Genomic DNA, 17,000 nt, shown 5'->3' on the forward strand with positions numbered 1-17,000 from the left:
TCTGAACTCTATGTGACACTCTGGGCTGTTGCCTTCTTTGCTCTAAAGCAGGCATCCCCAATCTGCGGCCCTCCAGATGTTTTGGCCTACATCGCCCATGATCCCTAGCTAGCAGGACCAGTGGTCAGGGATGATGGGAATTGTAGTCCAAAACATCTGGAGGGTTGAGGGTTGGGGATGCCTGCTCTAAAGGCACTGAGGTGACATAAGAAGAGCGCTTATTTGGAGAATCTTTGGCCCCCAGATGTCGTCAGAGCAGAGCATGAGCAGCGGGGGCGCTGTATGTTAGCATCACACAGGGCACCGCTGAAAATTCAGAGCTTACCGCCTGCCACTGCCTATAGAGCTACAGCCTGGTAAAATTCATTAGTCTTGTCAAAACCCTTTAAAAATCCCTCAGACTTGTCACCTCAGCAGGTAATGTCAAGCTGCCTCCAGATTTCACTTCAAGAGACTGTAGGTGGCAACCGTAGCTTTAAAGCACATCAAAAAGGAACGACTTTAAAAGCCCCTGCCCAGCCTCAAATTGTTCTGGTACATTTGCTTGGAAACATAATATTTATGTCTGTCATGATGATTCTAGTCTAACAACAGTTTAGCATAAAAAGCCCCTTTCTTAAATAAAGAAAAGTTAAAGGGTATTCTTATTTTTATTCTTATCTGAAGTTACTCACACATCCCTGCTGGCAACATGTTGGCGTGTGCTGGGGAAGTCTGTATAGCAAATTGTCTGTACATTAAATTGTCTATGAAATTACATATTCCTCAGGGTTTTTACCCCCCTGCGATTACTACTTATGAACAGTTTTTTAATTGGGCACACACAGTCTGATTGACAAATTTCCCTGGTAGTTTTCCTCACTGCAATAACACTGTAGAAGAATTTTAGACACAATCTGCAATGAGCTTTAACTAGTGCAAGAATCAATAGACTGAGGTTCAGAGGATTTTGTTGTTGTTGTTGCTTTATATAATATATGAAACTAACAGAGTGTAAGTGTCCATATTTCCCCCCATAATGTCTAGGCCGCAAGAGAACAGTACAGAACAAGAATTTGGGTGGCATTCAGCTAAGTTTTAGTCAGAGTGGACCTGTCAAAATCAATGAACGTGACTAAGTTAGGTCTATTAATTTCAGTGGCTCTGCTCTGAGTATAAAACTTAGCTGAGAGCTGCCTGAAATACACCAATCTGAAATAAAAGATGGAACCAAAATGGAAAGACTTATTATTGTTCAATATGAAGGAATGGTTGGGGACAAAGTTGATGTGTTTGAATATAGGGAAAAAATATCACTGGCATTTATTAATAATAATAATAATTAGAGATCCCATTTTGGACTTCTAGTGTAAGAAGGAAAATGAATTAACCTATTTGGGTCAGGAGGTTGGAAAAATATTGCCTTACATACAGTAGATCCACTGGGAGTCATTTTATAGCGATTATTTAGAATAATTTCTTTTATGTAACTGACGGAGGGAAAATGGGAAGTCCTTTTTACTTTTCTTCCCATTTTTTTCTTTTCTTTTCTTTTTTCGTTTTTCTGTGGTGTTTTCTTTTCTCTTTGTTTTTGTTTTTATTTAGATTGTTTTATTTTTTTACTTTATTGTATTATGGAAAAGCTTTAATAAAATCCTATTTTTAAGAAGATGAAAATTAAAGTAATGAAATTTAGATAACATGCAGCACTCAGTGATTTCTAGACCAAGGAGGCCCTGCACTGTCAAGCTCAGTCTGCCCCCATTCATTCCCCACCCAACTGCCTTCTTATTTTCAACCACTCCAGGTGGCGGACTAAAGATATACGTACCAGGAATTGTGGCTCCTTTTAAGTATGCAACGACGTTGGACATTGTTTTGTATGTTGGTTGTGTTTGAACTTCCAGTGTCACGGTTCTTCTTTCTGCTAAGAGAGAAAGAACATATGTTTGAGATAATAATAATAATAATAATAATAATAATAATAATATATTTATACCCCACCCATCTGGCTGGGCTTCCCCAGTGCCACTCTGGGTGTCATCCAGCCACAAAACACTTAGAAAAACCTTTGCTTAAGTGGTTCCGTTTTGGCTACATAAGCAACAGCACCCACAGTCTGATTATGAGAAATATGAGAAGGAGAAAAGGAACGCCTGCAACAAAATGTTGCAGTGTGAAGTGCTTCTTTTCAGGGTCCCAGCCACTCCCATCTGTTCCCCAGTCAATCAGCATTCTGGGTCCACTATGTATGTTCATTAGGCTCTGCAGTTTTTGGTTTTGGTTTTTTGTTGTTATCATTGTGTTGAACACCCTGCTGCCCAATCCAGGTACAGTGGTACCTCGGGTTACATACGCTTCAGGCTACATATGCTTCAGGTTACAGACTCCACTAACCCAGAAATAGTACCTTGGGTTAAGAACTTTGCTTTAGGACGAGAACAGAAATCACGCGGCAGCGGCGCGGCAGCAGGAGGCCCCATTAGCTAAAGTGGTGCTTCAGGTGAAGAACAGTTTCAGGTTAAGAACGGCCCTCCGGAACGAATTAAGTATGTAACCAGAGGTACCACTGTATATTAAAATCTCGGATTTCCACGCTGTTTTCTATGGCCTGTTCTGCAAAACCATCTTGTCACATGCGGTAGAGCTGCTACACTCACTTCCTTGTGGCTGGCTTGATGTTGTTTACTGGGAGGGAGAGAGTAAATATTGAGGAAATAGGGGGATCAGGGCAAGGCAAACATGCCAGCACAGCCAATCTGGGGCTCCTGCCAATGTATTTGCGCCATGCCATGCTGACTTCCTCACTTCCTCCTGGTAACTAGCAGTGACCCACCAGCTAGGAAGATAGCATAGCGGCTCCGCCACACCCAGTATGATCCAGGAAGCGGCCTACCCATAGAATGAGGTTATCTCAAGACCTTTTATATTTATATGTCTCTTCTTTCCAGCCAACCCAGTTTTCCCTCCCTGCTGCCTCAACAGTTAGTCCAGGCTTCCTCAAACTAAGCCCTCTAGATGCTTTTGGCCTACAACTCCCATGATCCCTAGCTAGCAGCACCAGTTGTCAGGGGCGATGGAATTGTAGTCTCAAAACATCTGGAGGGCCGAGTTTGAGGAAGCCTGAGTTAGTCAATGCCCCATGGATACTGAGCATGCTCAGTCTGCGCTGGACTCTTCTGGGTTCCCCCTTCTTCATTCTGTTCAAACAAGCAGCAATGTTTAATTAATACTTTACTAAGAGGAAGAACAGAGCCACAATGGGGTTTCTGGGAGGGGGATTACTTCTTGAATTATAAATGTAGTTTCTCTTTCCCCTCCTGCTTTAACCAGTATTAACTGATGGTGTTAAGTAAAGTTCCATATTACACTTTATAGTCATCTCTGTCTTCCTTGAGGTGAGACACAGAAGCTTTTCTGCAACAAGCCCCCTGCTACTCTAAAACTCCCAAATTTAATGTTTCTCTGCAAACCTCAGAGCTACCCCAGTCTGGTAATACCTCCCTTTTCGAACATCGCTGTCGCCAGCTTGGCAGTCGAGAGAAGAGAATGGGAATTGGAATGTAGGATGGTGTATGTATCAAAAGTCATGGAACCAATGAGAAGATGTGGGAAGAATCAGAGGCAATTATTTCGCTGGCCGTTCCTCCTCAGCCAACCCCAGTCAGCTCATTTTCTGGTCTCATTCCAGAAGCACACAGAAATGTTTCCACTGAGAGAATATTGCAACAAGGAAAATAACCTGTCCCTCTGTCTTTGTCAAAAGGGCTTTCAAGTTCATGTTCCCAGCATTTGACTAATGAGTTTGTTTTAAAAATTAATTAAAACTAATATCTTTTTTTTTCTTCTTTTACCTCTCGGGCTGAGAAAACAAATGACCTCATTACGGGCTGAAAGGGGAGCAATAGCAAATAGACTTTTCCTCCCCCCACCTTCAGCAAAATAATAATACAACACAAGCTACGATACTGAAGTTCTGAGCATTAATGCCGATAACGTGAGTGGGGATTTCGCCTGTGCGTAAATTCACAATGCACACAGATTCACCCCACCAAGCCTGGGGTTTGGATGGGGTCAGACAAAGATCATCAATCTTGTGGTCCAGATTTGTCTGTGTGCCCGGCTGTGTATTTATTTATTTTTATTTATAAAATATACCGCCCTCTTACAAAACACCAGGGTAGTGTGCAGCTATATAAAACCATTAAAAACGGTACAAGCACAGTATATGCTCCCAACTTCACTATACATTCAAAGCAGCATTGTACAACTTTGAGCAGTCATGGTTTGACTCAAACAATCCTGAAAACCATAGTTTGCTAAGGATGCTGAGAGTTGTTAGGAGGGCCCTCTTTCCCTCACAGAGCTACACTTCAGATTGACAGAGCCTCCAAGTCTCCCTATTTTCCTGGATTTACAGAAGCTGTCCCGGTTTCTGATTCGATTCCTAAGGATGTCCCTATTTTCATCAAAGAAATGTTGGAGGGTATGGAGTTAAGCAACCCCCGAGCCAAAGAGAGAAGTAACTATGCAAACTTTAGAAGACATCTAAAGGCAGCCCTCTATAGGGAATTTTTTAATTATGTTTTTATATAGGTTGGAAGCCGCCAAAGTAGCTGGGGCAACCCAGTCAGATGGGTGGAGTATAAATAATAAAATTGTTATTGTTGAATAGGACGTCCCTGTTTTTGTCAGATAAATGGTAGACTCTAACAGTTAGAGTTAATGGTTAACCCATTAAGAGTAGTTCTGTCAGGGGAACAAGGGTCTTGTTTAAGTGAAGCTCTGAACATTTCCATATCAATATTCAATTTTTTAAAGGAAAAAATATCAAAATTCATCAGCAACATTTACCCTAATATATATATTTTCAATGGAATTTTGCCTGGTTCACAAACTTTGCAAACAATTTCCCTAGTGCGTGCAATTCCCCCTGAGAGTGATGAGAACTGATGTTGCACTATTACTGTCCAGATGTTTTTGCAGGGAGGGGGGAGGAGAATGGCTGCTCCCCATGGATCTAAGGGGCAGTGATCCCCCCCATACAATCATGGTATGGTAATATCAGCTGCATTTTAAACAGGGACAGCAAGATGATTTAGCTAAGTAGACCCACCAGGATTACTCATGTGGCTTTGAAAGCCTTTGTGGTCAGGCCAGACCTATCTGCTCTGCACCTGGGTCAGGTAAAAATGTGGCTGGGCCAAAAGCGAGGTTGCAGCCTTACCCCATATCATAGCTGGGTGCACAACTCTTTGCAATCAGACAATGCCATGGCTTGCAGAGAGCTGCACACAGAGCTTTGCAAGCACTGAAAATCCGTCGATTGACTAGCTGCACGAGGTAGTAGCTTTCTGTAAGAAGAACAATTTTTTTTGCATCCATCTCCAATCCACAGATTGGGTGGGATGTGTAGATGAGATGAATCCACTTTTGAAACTGAATTCCTCAAATTTCTCCCCTGTCCCTATTGCGGCAACAGTTACAGAAGAAGAGGGAAAATAGAATCCATTTTTGGTGGCCACACCATGCCTTCTTCAATGGTCATTTCATCCTTAAATGGGTAGTAATGAAAGAGAATGTTCTCCACCAGCAAGCGGTATGTTCTGGAATCAGATAATAAAATGAATGGGCACATTGTACAGTAACATTGCTTGGTTTAAAGGCTTAGTGCGCCTAACAAAAGGCTCAAAGAGCTCTCAATGGAGTATGGAAAAGGAGTAAAATTTAATTTCCCTTAAACAGTTCTGACAACAAATCTCACTTTCCACTGTTAGACGTCCGATGAAAGACTTTAAAGGTCTTGACAACTTTATCTCTTTCTACTTTATGCTCTGGAAAGTGACAGGCTTGAAATATTCTCTAAACTTTATCTAAGCCATAAAGCTACTTCACGACTAAAAGAACAGAAAGGGATTACTCTTATCATTAACAGTTCCAGTTTGGCCCCATCTTCCTGAGCCCTTTTTACTTCGAAAACCATTAGCCGATGCATAACGAACGCATGTGGCCTCATGTTCCTTTGTCACTGTTGTACACAGTGCATATCTGTGGCCACACATGGATAGCACTGAGGGCCCAAATTGTGTAGGAAATGTATCATGTCAGAGGTGGGTCTCCAAATGTTGGACTACAACTCCCATCATCCCTGATTATTGACATTTGCTCAGCTAATGGGAATGGACACTCAGAACCATTAGGTTTCCTGCTGATGTGGCATGTCCTTTATGTGCCTATATATGTTGTTCAGGGTTGTAAAGACTGCGGAGAGAATAACTGGGTGCACTCTTCCCACGTTGGATCAAATCTATGCTTCCAGGTGCCATAAGAAAGCTGCAGAGATAGTGCAGGGTAGTGCACACCCCGGAAATGATCTCTTTCAGCTTCTGCCTTCTGGAAGAAGGTACAGGGTTATAAAGACTAGGACTAGCCGCCTGACAAGCAGTTTCTATTCAAATGCAATTCTGGTTTTAAACACAGTGTAAGGTAGTCTCTATGGGAGTATATTGTATTCAGTTATGGGATATCAGAGTTTTTAGGGGGCTAACCAGGCTGGGATAGCAGGCTTGTTGGTTTCTGAATGTCTGATGTAGATTTTCAATTTTGTTGTTCTTTATGGGACAATGGCAATAAAGATTATCGTATTGTATTGTATGGTTCAAATTGTTCCAAACCATGGGGCTGTCTCATGCGAACATTTTATCATGTAGTTGCTCCTATAAATGTGGTCTCTTACTGTGGGTTTGTGTGGGGTGGGGCAGTGCAGGCTGTAGCCTGCATTAATAATAATAATAATAATAATAATAATAATAATAATAATAATAATAGCTAATTTTCTAGTGCTGTGGAACATGGTTGGAAATTAAATGTGTCATAAGATCTGCCTGCCCAGTGCCACCACAGCCAGAGAACCCACAGCTGGGGCCCACTGACAGGGGAGGAGTCCCACAAGACCAAATGATGCTCAGGACTACCTCAAACCGAGGAGCCGTTTACAGGTGATAAACAGACAAGCATCCACAGTGCAAGACTCCATGATTTGGTGAGATTCACTATAGCTTGACTGGGTGTCTTCTCATGCAGTGGGGGTTCTACTCTCCCCAGAAGCTACCATATGCCCCCAAAATATGCTCAGGAAGAAGATTGGGGGACCATCTGGAGCAGATGGAGGGGCATGCAGGTAGCTGATAAACCAGAAGTCTCATTGTGTGAGTGAATTTCCGTTGCATAAGCCATTTATCATTGCATCTCTTCCAGTGTGTAGTTTAGGGAACTTTATGACTGAGCAAGGATATGAATTAACATCCTTGCAAATCCGGAATTCTCCCCAGTACATCACTGGGAGCCTCCTTCTCTCATAAAGATAGATAGATGCATAAATATTTTTTTTATTTATGTATTAAATTTTCCAATTTAATAAGTTAAAAGTGTATCCATTTCATTTGCTTTTTAACAGTGGGGATTTCTTTTGGGAATAACTACAGTGGTACCTCGGGTTACAGACGCTTCAGGTTATGCGATTTCTGGTTGCACACCGCACCGAACCCAGAAGAACCGGAATGGGTTACTTCCGGGTTTCAGCACTCGCGCATGCGCAGAAGCACTAAATCGCACTTTGCACATGCGCAGAAGCGGCAAATTGTGACCTGTACGTGCACAGATGCGGCGCTGCGGGTTGCGAACGTGCCTCCCGCACGAATCATGTTCGCAACCCGAGGTTCCACTGTAATGCTAATAATAAACAGTCTCTTATACTGTTGAAAATACACAAACAACTTTACTTAATTAGTTTCCATTGCTTTATCCTGGTACCTTTTTCATCTCGGAAATTGATCCCATCCACATTTTGACTCTAATCTGGAAAGAATTTGTAACCCAAGGTTTTGTAAAAGAGAAATGGATGCTATCTATGTAGCAGGCCAGCCTGATAGGGGAATATTCCACACTGCATCATTAATACAGTGCATTTATCTCTGCAAAATTAATTCTTGCTTAGCAGTGTATCAAATAGTCTATGAAGAAAGTTAATTGTGAATCAATGGCTGCAGACAGAATGCTGAATATACTGTAAACTTTCTCATGCAGTGCCTTATTTAGCACAGCTGATGAACGACTGGAAGTTGCTGCAGTACGAACTTGCTCTTCTGTCACCTTTTGCATGGAAGTGATTGATCCCTTGGACACTGTTTGTTTAATCTGATTTAACTGTTCTCCACCCTCCTCTAAATAAATCTGGATTGATTTTTGAGACCTTTCGCTGTTCAACAGCATAAGCTGGTGTGGTTTTCCTCATAAATATAATACACACTCCTTTCGAGCTGGACAGAAATTGATACCACATCCTCCCCCCCCCCCCCAAAAAAAAAGAAACTATGTGATTACTGAAAGACACAAGAAACTATGCGACTACTGAAAGACATGAGGCTCTGCACGGCTCTGCAAAACAGAACTGCACTTCCTCAGTCCCCAGCAGTGGGAATGGTAGAGACAAAACTCAAATTGGTTGGCTCTGGCTGTCATTGGCTGAAGCTCCACCAGTCATTGGCCTCACTGATTTCTACCCCACCAGTCCCAATGGCCACCAACCACCCACTGGCAAAAGGTACTTCTCCTTCCCCCAAACCTGTATCTTTCAGTTTCTTGCCTATCACTCCGGATATATCTGAAGCACATTGGTGCCATCTCAGGGTATGGATAGATGTACCAGATGGAACGTAACATCGCCATATATCCTCGCTGAAAACCTTTCTGCCAGGCCAATAGCCTGGATAAGTGGAGACTGAGAGGAGGTATGAGAGCTGTCTTCAAATGTCCAAAGCTCTGACACATGGAGAATGGAGAAAGCTTATTTTCTGCTGCTCTGGAGGGCATGACCCAAACCAATGGTTTCACATAATAAGAAAAGAAATTCTGACTAAACATCAGGACTAACATAATAATAAAATTACTACTACTACTACTACTACTACTACTACTAATGTATTTATTTATACCCCACCCATCTGGCTGGGTTTCCCAAGCCACTCTGGACGGCTTCCAACAGAATATTAAAATACAATAGTTTATTAAACATTAAAGGCTTCCCTAAACAGGGCTGCCTTCAGATGTCTTCTAAAAGTTTGGGAGTTGTTATTCTCTTTGACATCTGGTGGGAGGGCATTCCACAGGACGGGCACCACTACTGAGAAGGCCCTCTGCCTGGTTCCCTGTAACTTGGCTTCTTGCAGCGAGGGAACCGCCAAAAGGGCCTTGATGCTGGACTTCAGTGTCTGGGCAGAACGATGGGGGTGAAGACGCTCCTTCAGGTATACTGGGACGAGGCTGTTTAGGGCTTTAAAGGTCAGCACCAATGCTTTGAATTGTGCTCGGCAATGTACTGGGAGCCAGTGTAGGTCTTTCAAGACCGGTGTTATATGGTCTCGGCGGCCACTCACAGTCACCAGTCTAGCTGCCGCATTGTGGATTAGTTGTAGTTTCTGGGTCACCTTCAAAGGTAGCCCCACGTAGAGCGCATTGCAGTAGTCCAAGCGGGAGAGTTAACCAAAGAATGCACCACTATGGCGAGGCAGTCCATGGGCAGGTAAGGTCTCAGCCTGCGTACCAGATGGAGCTGATAAACAGCTGTCCAGGACACAGAATTGACCTGCGCCTCCATTGACAGCTGTGGCCGTAAGAACCTGTGGGCCCTCCTTCCTTGGAGATTTTTAGGCAGAGGCTGGATGGCCATCTGCCATGTATGATCTAGTTGAGGTTGCTGCATTGCAAGGGTTTCGACTAGATAGCTCACAGGATCCCTTCCAACTTTAAAATGCTGTGATCTGCTGCCTTTCCTTGAGTGTATGATGCTTCCCAAAACATTGAGATGAGAACACCTTTCGCCAAATTCTGCCCAATGCATTTCTGCCTCTTTGTTGTCAGATTTATTTATTTTTAGCCTAAGTGAAGCATGCCCCCTTATTGATATACAAACACGCACACACAGAGGTGCAAACATAGCACTCTATTTCCTGCAATGTGATACAAATGAAAGTGTACACAAACAGAGCTATTTGTAGAGAGCTTAGTAGATATGCTGGAGGCACACACTCGGGGGGAGAAAACGTGAGGAAAGCCAACTCTTTAATGCTCTCCTGGTGCCTTAAACGCTTCCCTGATATCGTATGTTGTCCAACAAGGCCTAACAAACAGCACTGCATCTACAGAAGCCTCTCTTGGGTGAATCGGAGGGATCTTCTCAGTCAATAGCATGAATTAGACTTTAATGCCATGTGCTGAGAGACGTGGTACTCCAGATATCTGACTTGCATCAGTTAGATCTTGGCAGATGCAACAAACAAGGAGCCAGGTATGTGTAAGCTTTGTGAATTTTTGTGTGTTTTTAAACGAGTTTGTGAAATACTTTCTCTCCCCACCCCCCCACCCCATTAACATCATTCTTCTTATCAGCGGCTCTTCAGAACGTTCTGAGCTCGATCTCAGCAAGCTCTTCAGAGTGTAATTGATATACATTTTCTCTCTCTCCTCGCCTCTTCTTAAAGTGCTGCTAAAAGAATGTACCTGCAATTGGTCAAAGCCCCCAATTATACACAATTATGCGTAATGCAATTTCAAGGGCTTACGGAAGTTCTGAATTTAAAGAGGATCGTCATTCAGAGAGAGAGAGAGAGAGAGAGAAAGGAAAACTGTTACCTGTAGCCAGCAATTCCAGGGGTTTGCAGTCTTCATTTCCACCAGCCTTCTCAGGGGAAGGGAACAACTTCCTCACCAATGCTGCACAAATAGGCTGGACTAATAGAGAAGTGAGGTTCGATCGGTTCTGTTTATAGCTTCCATCTTCAAGGAGAGTTGAGGGGGTAAAGAGAACAACGTAAGTATACGACAATAAAACCTTTCTCTAGATCAGTGCATTTGAAGAGTTCACGAACAGAACATGCCACTCTGATTCCATGACAGGCACTTTTGGATTTCCGAGAAACGTTTTCTGGCAGTAAGAGCTGTTTGACCATGGAACGCTCTCCCTCAGGAGGTGGTGGACTCTCGTTCCTTGGAGGTTTTTAAGCAGAGACTGGGTGGATATCTTTCATGGGTCCTGAGATTGAACTGCATTGCAGGGGGCTGAACTGGATGACCCTTGAGGTCCCTTCCAAGTTTACAATTCTATGATTCTAATTGGATGCCTGTAGGGACGCGGGTGGCGCTGTGGGTAAAAGCCTGAGTGCCTAGGACTTGCCGATCGAAAGGTCGGCGGTTCGAATCCCCGCGGCGGGGTTCGCTCCCGTTGCTCAGTCCCAGCGCCTGCCAACCTAGCAGTTCGAAAGCACTCTCGGGTGCAAGGAGATAAATAGGGACCGCTTACTGGCGGGAAGGTAAAGTGTCTCCGGACAGCGCTGGCCCCCGGCCTCTTAAGTGAAATGGGCGCACAACCCTAGAGTAGGACACGACTGGCCCGTACGGGCAGGGGTACCTTTACCTTTACCTTTAGGAAGCCTGTAAGCAGGATATATGCCCAGTAACTGGTAATCAGAAGCATACAGCCCCCTACCATGGAGGCAAAGCACAGCCATCATAGCTATTAATAGCCTTTACCTCCATGAATTTGTCCTCTCCTCTGTTGAAGCCACCCAAGTTGGTGGCCATCACTGCCTCCTTTGGAAGTGAATACTGCATTTTAACAATGTACTGTGTGAAGGCACACAGTCTTCAAACAAAAACATCTTGGAGGTCCCGGGCCACAGGGAGGTTAGGCTGGCCTCAACCAGAGCCAGGGTTTTTTCAGCTGTGGCCCCGATCTGGTGCAACACTCTGTCACAAGAGACTAGGGCCCTGCAGAACTTGACATCTTTCCGCAGGGCCTGCAAGACAGAGCTGTTCCGCCAGGCCTTTGCCCAAGGCACAGCCTGACCCCCTCCTTTGGTAATCTTCATAGAACGCTAGCCCAATGGTTGCCATTAATTTGATTCTGAATTGATTTTAGAATGAAGTGATTTTAGAATGTATTTCAATTAATTGATTCTGATTTTATGTAAACTGTGTTACTTTTACTGTTGTTAGCCGCTCTGAGCCCAGCTTCGGCTGGGGAGGGCAGGATATAAATAAATTATTATTATTATTATTATTATTATTATTATTATTATTATTATTATTATTATTATTAAAAAGAGGATGCCATGACAGCCATCCAAAGCAAATACAGTGTTACCTCGGGTTACCTATGCTTCAGGTTACATAAGCTTCAGGTTACAGACTCTGCTAACTCAGAAATAGTGCTTCAGGTTAAAAACTTTGCTTCAGGATGAGAACAGAAATCATGCTGTGGCGGCGTGGCGGCAGCAGGAGGCCCCATTAGCTAAAGTGGTGCTTCAGGTTAAGAACAGTTTCAGGTTAAGTACAGACCTCCGGAACAAATTAAATACTTAACCCGAGGTACCACTGTAAATGCAATTTGTACCCCTGAGAAAGAGGATGTGTCCTGGAAAAAGTCTAGCTCCCTTGTGACCAAGGAGCAGAAATGAAACTCCTCCTCCTTCTGGAACCAAATTCACACCATTATCAAATTCTACAGGGGGGCTGGGTACCAAACAAATGTCATGGTTGATGTTTCGGTAAGGGGTTCTAAGTGGGTTTCTGTTTTGCATGGTGGTCCTTGAATGAGTGTTGACCTTTATATGGTCCCTCCTCATCAACATTTAACCAAGACCTTTTATAGTTTGCTTTAAGGAGGGGTCAGAGCTCAGTAACAGAGCATCTGTTTACATGCAGAAGTCCTATCCCTGGCATTTCCATGTAGAGCCAGAATACTGCTGCCAGTCAGTGTAAGACATACTGAACTAGCTGGCTCATTGGTCTGATTCAGTATAAGACAACTTTCTGCATTCCTACTGGCAACCTACACCCAACCAAATTATTGCACAGGAAAGTCATGTTTTGTCAGTGAATAAAGCCAAACATGTATCTAGACGTCTGAGGAAAAGTGTGTGTGTGTTCCTATTGTGCCCTAAAATAGCATTTTAATGATCTTCCTTTTTGTTTCCTTTCTTTAGAAAAGGGAAAGTTTGACTCGACACTGAACTGTAATTGTGCATACCACTTCTTTGACTTTCAGCTACAATGCTAATAGAATTGTATTAGTTTTGAAATAACTGAACTGAATGGTTCATTAATTTTTCACCTTAAGCTTAATGGGAATTTGACAGTTTTATGCTGTGAACAGACACTGCAAGGAGGGCCGTGTTGTCTTCCAGGAAATTATAAATTACAACAGAAAGCATGTTTGTGCTCAATCAAGATTTTGGCTTAGTCACCCTGGGTGCAAAATGAGCTCCGTATGCAATCTAACAGAGTCAGGGATCCTGTGGCAAGATCCAGTGGGAAGATCAGCGTAGGATGCAGCAGATCTCTGGCTCAGTCAGTTGATTCCCACTCAGTTGGCGAAGCCAAAGATGATTGAGCTGATAGCATTGTAAGTACCCCAAAAGGGGTGTTTCAGGGGGTGTAGCCAGGCCGGGGGGGACGGGATGACTTAGGTTGGATTCTAAGCCCTTTCAGCTCAGTCATGGAACCTGGCAACCTGGCATAGAACACCATTTCAAATGCTTATTTGCCCTCTGTCAGGCTTAAGCAGAGCACCACCACCAGTCCCGCTGCTGAACGGGATTTGGATCAGTTATAATTTTATGCCACCTTAAATTACACTGGCTTGCTTTAGACCCCCTTCATGTGCACACGACTAAATAATCTTCGTTGGATTTGTACACTGCAGGTACTCTACCTCACTGGTGCACTACCATAGGCGTAGGGTATTTATGTTTCTTGAATTTATTTCTTTACTAAATTTATTATTTATTAAATTTCTACACCGCCCTTCATCCGAAGATCTCAGGGCATGTCACAGGGTAAAAATACAGAATAAAAATACATTAAAAAAGCAAGAACAAGAATAAAACAAAGCAATAATCACTCTCCCACAAATACATTTAAAAGGATGTAAAATGCTAATCAGCCAAAGGTGTCGGAGGCTGGGCAGAGGAGAAGGAATGGTGGAGGCCACCTCCCCATCCTAACCCTCCCAGGGAGGAGGAAGACAGTATAGATTTACAACAGGGGGTTGAGGGAGGTCACAGCTGAGAGGCAGATGAGGGGGGAAGTTGGGAAATAATGGGAAAGGAGGAGCAATCAGAGCTGGAGCAATAGCTGGCTGACATGTTGTCCCTAGAAAGCATTCCAGTCCCACCATCTCCCAGAACCCGGCGAGCCTTAAAAGTAGGAGAGCAAAGAGCTCGAAGACAGAGGGCACTTAGCAGCACCTGTAGAGGAGGTGATGATGAATGAGGAAGTGGGAGAGAAGGGGGGTGGCGATGAACTGGGGACAACACTGTTATCCAAGAAGCTGGCTGCTATAGCCTCTCTCTGTCAGGTTTGAAATAAAAAAGGACTGTAAGAAACCTTTCCTTCTCTTTTTGTGCCAGTGTGGTGTAGTGGTTAAGAGCAGTAAACTCGTAATCTGGTGAACCGGGTTCGCGTCTCTGCTCCTCCACATGCAGCTGCTGGGTGATCTTGGGCTAGTCACACTTCTTTGAAATCTCTCAGCCCCACTCACCTCACAGAGTGTTTGTTGTGCGGGAGGAAGGTAAAGGAGAACGTTAGCCGCTTTGAGACTCCTTCGGGTAGTGATAAAGTGGGATATCAAATCCAAACTCTTCTTCTTTATACCTTCCTGGGCAACCAACCAATAGCCTCTTAGAAAAGGCCCCTGTCTCTACAAACACAGCAGTTCTACAGTTCTACTTCACCCCCAAAGGTACGTATAACTTTAACACGCCACTGTAAAACACTCCACATGACACCATTGGCGAAATAGTGAGCTATTAATTCCTCATTCCTTTGTCAAAGGGGCAAAGAAATGGCCTGTGGTTTTGCAGAGGTGGTATGGGGAAGATTAACTGGATTCAGCACGGGCAGGGCAGCTGTGGTCCTCAAAAAACTGTCAAAGATTTCAGCTGAGAGAGAGGGAGAGGGTTTCAAGGAAAAGTTGACGGATAGCGAGTGGGTGGCCCTTTCAGCAAAGCAGAAGGAAGGCATGTAGGCGTGTGTAAATGGAAACACTTGAGTTTGTGTGGAGTAAAGAGCAAAATGGAGAAACATGCAAGTTAGGAAATGACAACATGGGTAAAGTTAAACTCAAACATTCTGCTCTGTTGCCAAGGCACCCGTGAGCAGAGGCATGGCCATCTGCCAGCTTGCTGCGTGCATCTTTAGGTAACGGGTGTTGTTAATAAGCAAATGTGAGAACATCCCTGGGTTTCAGTGTAAAAAAAAGGGGGGAGGGAGATGAAAAATGCAAATGAGACATAATGTAAATCTTAATCTAAAACCAATCCCCCCATGGGCTGAAAGAAGGGACCTCCGTTTTGCAGCTGCCTTTCTAAATATGCTTTCAAAGATGCTTCTCATTTTTGTTTTTCCTGGAAGCTGAAACGAGCTGCTCTGCCCACTGTGACAGCACTGAGATGGGAGCTGGTGCGACATGTGGTTTTAAAAAGGGTGCATTTAAAAACCACATATTGATTTGAGGCATGGCAGAGAGTGAAATGGGCATCTTTCCTGGGGCGTTACCTGCTTTTATGGCAGGCAGAGTGTTTAGCACACAGTTGGAAGACAAAGTAGCCCAAAAGATGTTTTTTAAAAAAAATAAATAAAAAATAAACTCACTTTGTTTAAAAAGCATTCAATTCATTCATCCCTATTTTCCTTTGACATTTCCTTCACTTACTGAGACAAATGTCTATTAACCACAGGCAAGCCCCTTCTTTGTGCTGTTTTTGATGCCTGCTAAAAACGTTTTAGTTCTGGCAAGGCTACCCAGACAGGGAATTTTATTATGTATATTTGTTCTTTTTTCTTCTTTTTCAAAAAGGCTGCTGATTTTACCTGTGTTTTGATAATCCTGTTATGTCTTCTGCTTTTAAAGTCTATGGATTTTAGCAACATTTGCTTGTGAATACTTTATATTCTTTAATGTAAACAGCTTAAAGTGTGTGTGTTTTATAAAAAAAAGTGGTGTATAAATTCTGTCAAGGAAATAAAATGAAGAGTTATGGCAGCATACTAGCTAAGCATGTGAGCCGTGAATGAAAAAAGTTCACTATTCGAGCCTCTACCAAGAATTGATTATTTACTTATCTGTGCAATCCACAGGCGGTTTGCAACAAAATGAGTAAATAAGAATACATAAAAACCCATTTAAAATATGCAATCCATTGAACACACAGCAAGAAGTAACAAAATGGCAGAAACTAAGAGGCAGCAATCAGGTCTCTCCTGAGGTGCCCTCAGGAAAAACTGCTCCCCACATCTGTAAAACGGCCATGATAAGGTGATTTGAGCCCATGGCTGTGGGAAGGATTCCTGAATTGCAGTAGGTTCCACTAGATGTTCTCCAGATTCTTTCCAACGCTACAATTCTATTCTTCCAAGGTTTGATCTACTACATACCCTCCAACATTCATCAGATCAAAACAGGGACATTTCTCACTCTTCCCAACTGACCTTCTTCAATGCTCCCCCCCCCCCATTTTTTTGTCCCCCGGCCTCTGCACCACAGAACATTTCTTATCAAAATAAGGGCGAGTCCAACCACCACGACACCAGCGGAACACCACACACACCCCTCACTGTCCTGAGAAAACCCGTAATCCCAATTTTATTTTATTCTTTGGTATAGTTACAAAAAGAAAAGCACACACCAGTAAATTTTAGAAAGAGGCAAGATTAGACATAAACACACAGTGTGTTTGAAAACAAAAGCAAAAACAAAACAAGACTTCTCGCGCTCTGCTCCACTGATCTCTTTCTTCCCACCCAGGACAGTCCTGCCCTCTGCCTGTGCCTGAAAGCCAGTGCATCACACAGGGCTTGGCCTCAGCGGTCATAACCTCTTCTCCTCCTTGCCTGCTCTTCATCAGCCACTGCAACCTGCCCAAGGGAGGAGGCTGCCCAAGAGAAGAAGCAACAGGATGTTCCCT

At 43.5% G+C, this 17,000-nt stretch overlaps 1 protein-coding gene across 8 annotated transcripts in view; it reads right to left on the minus strand.

Moving 5' to 3' along the window:
- Nucleotides 1-17,000, minus strand: part of NAALADL2 (N-acetylated alpha-linked acidic dipeptidase like 2) — an 803,264-nt gene that overhangs the window by 189,150 nt on the left and 597,114 nt on the right. For 5 of the 8 annotated variants that reach the window (XM_083442080.1, XM_083442081.1, XM_083442082.1 and 2 more), the window contains 2 exons: nt 10,669-10,812; nt 1,811-1,906 (listed from right to left, as the gene is read on the minus strand). In XM_083442080.1, coding sequence (XP_083298206.1) covers nt 1,811-1,906; nt 10,669-10,812 — 240 coding nt within the window. The remainder of the gene's footprint in view (nt 1-1,810; nt 1,907-10,668; nt 10,813-17,000) is intronic. The other 3 variants (XM_083442084.1, XM_083442079.1, XM_083442085.1) reach the window with 2 other exon arrangements.

The sequence above is a fragment of the Podarcis tiliguerta genome, assembly GCF_965153285.1.
Source record: "Podarcis tiliguerta genome assembly, chromosome: 5".
Classification (NCBI taxonomy): domain Eukaryota; kingdom Metazoa; phylum Chordata; class Lepidosauria; order Squamata; family Lacertidae; genus Podarcis; species Podarcis tiliguerta.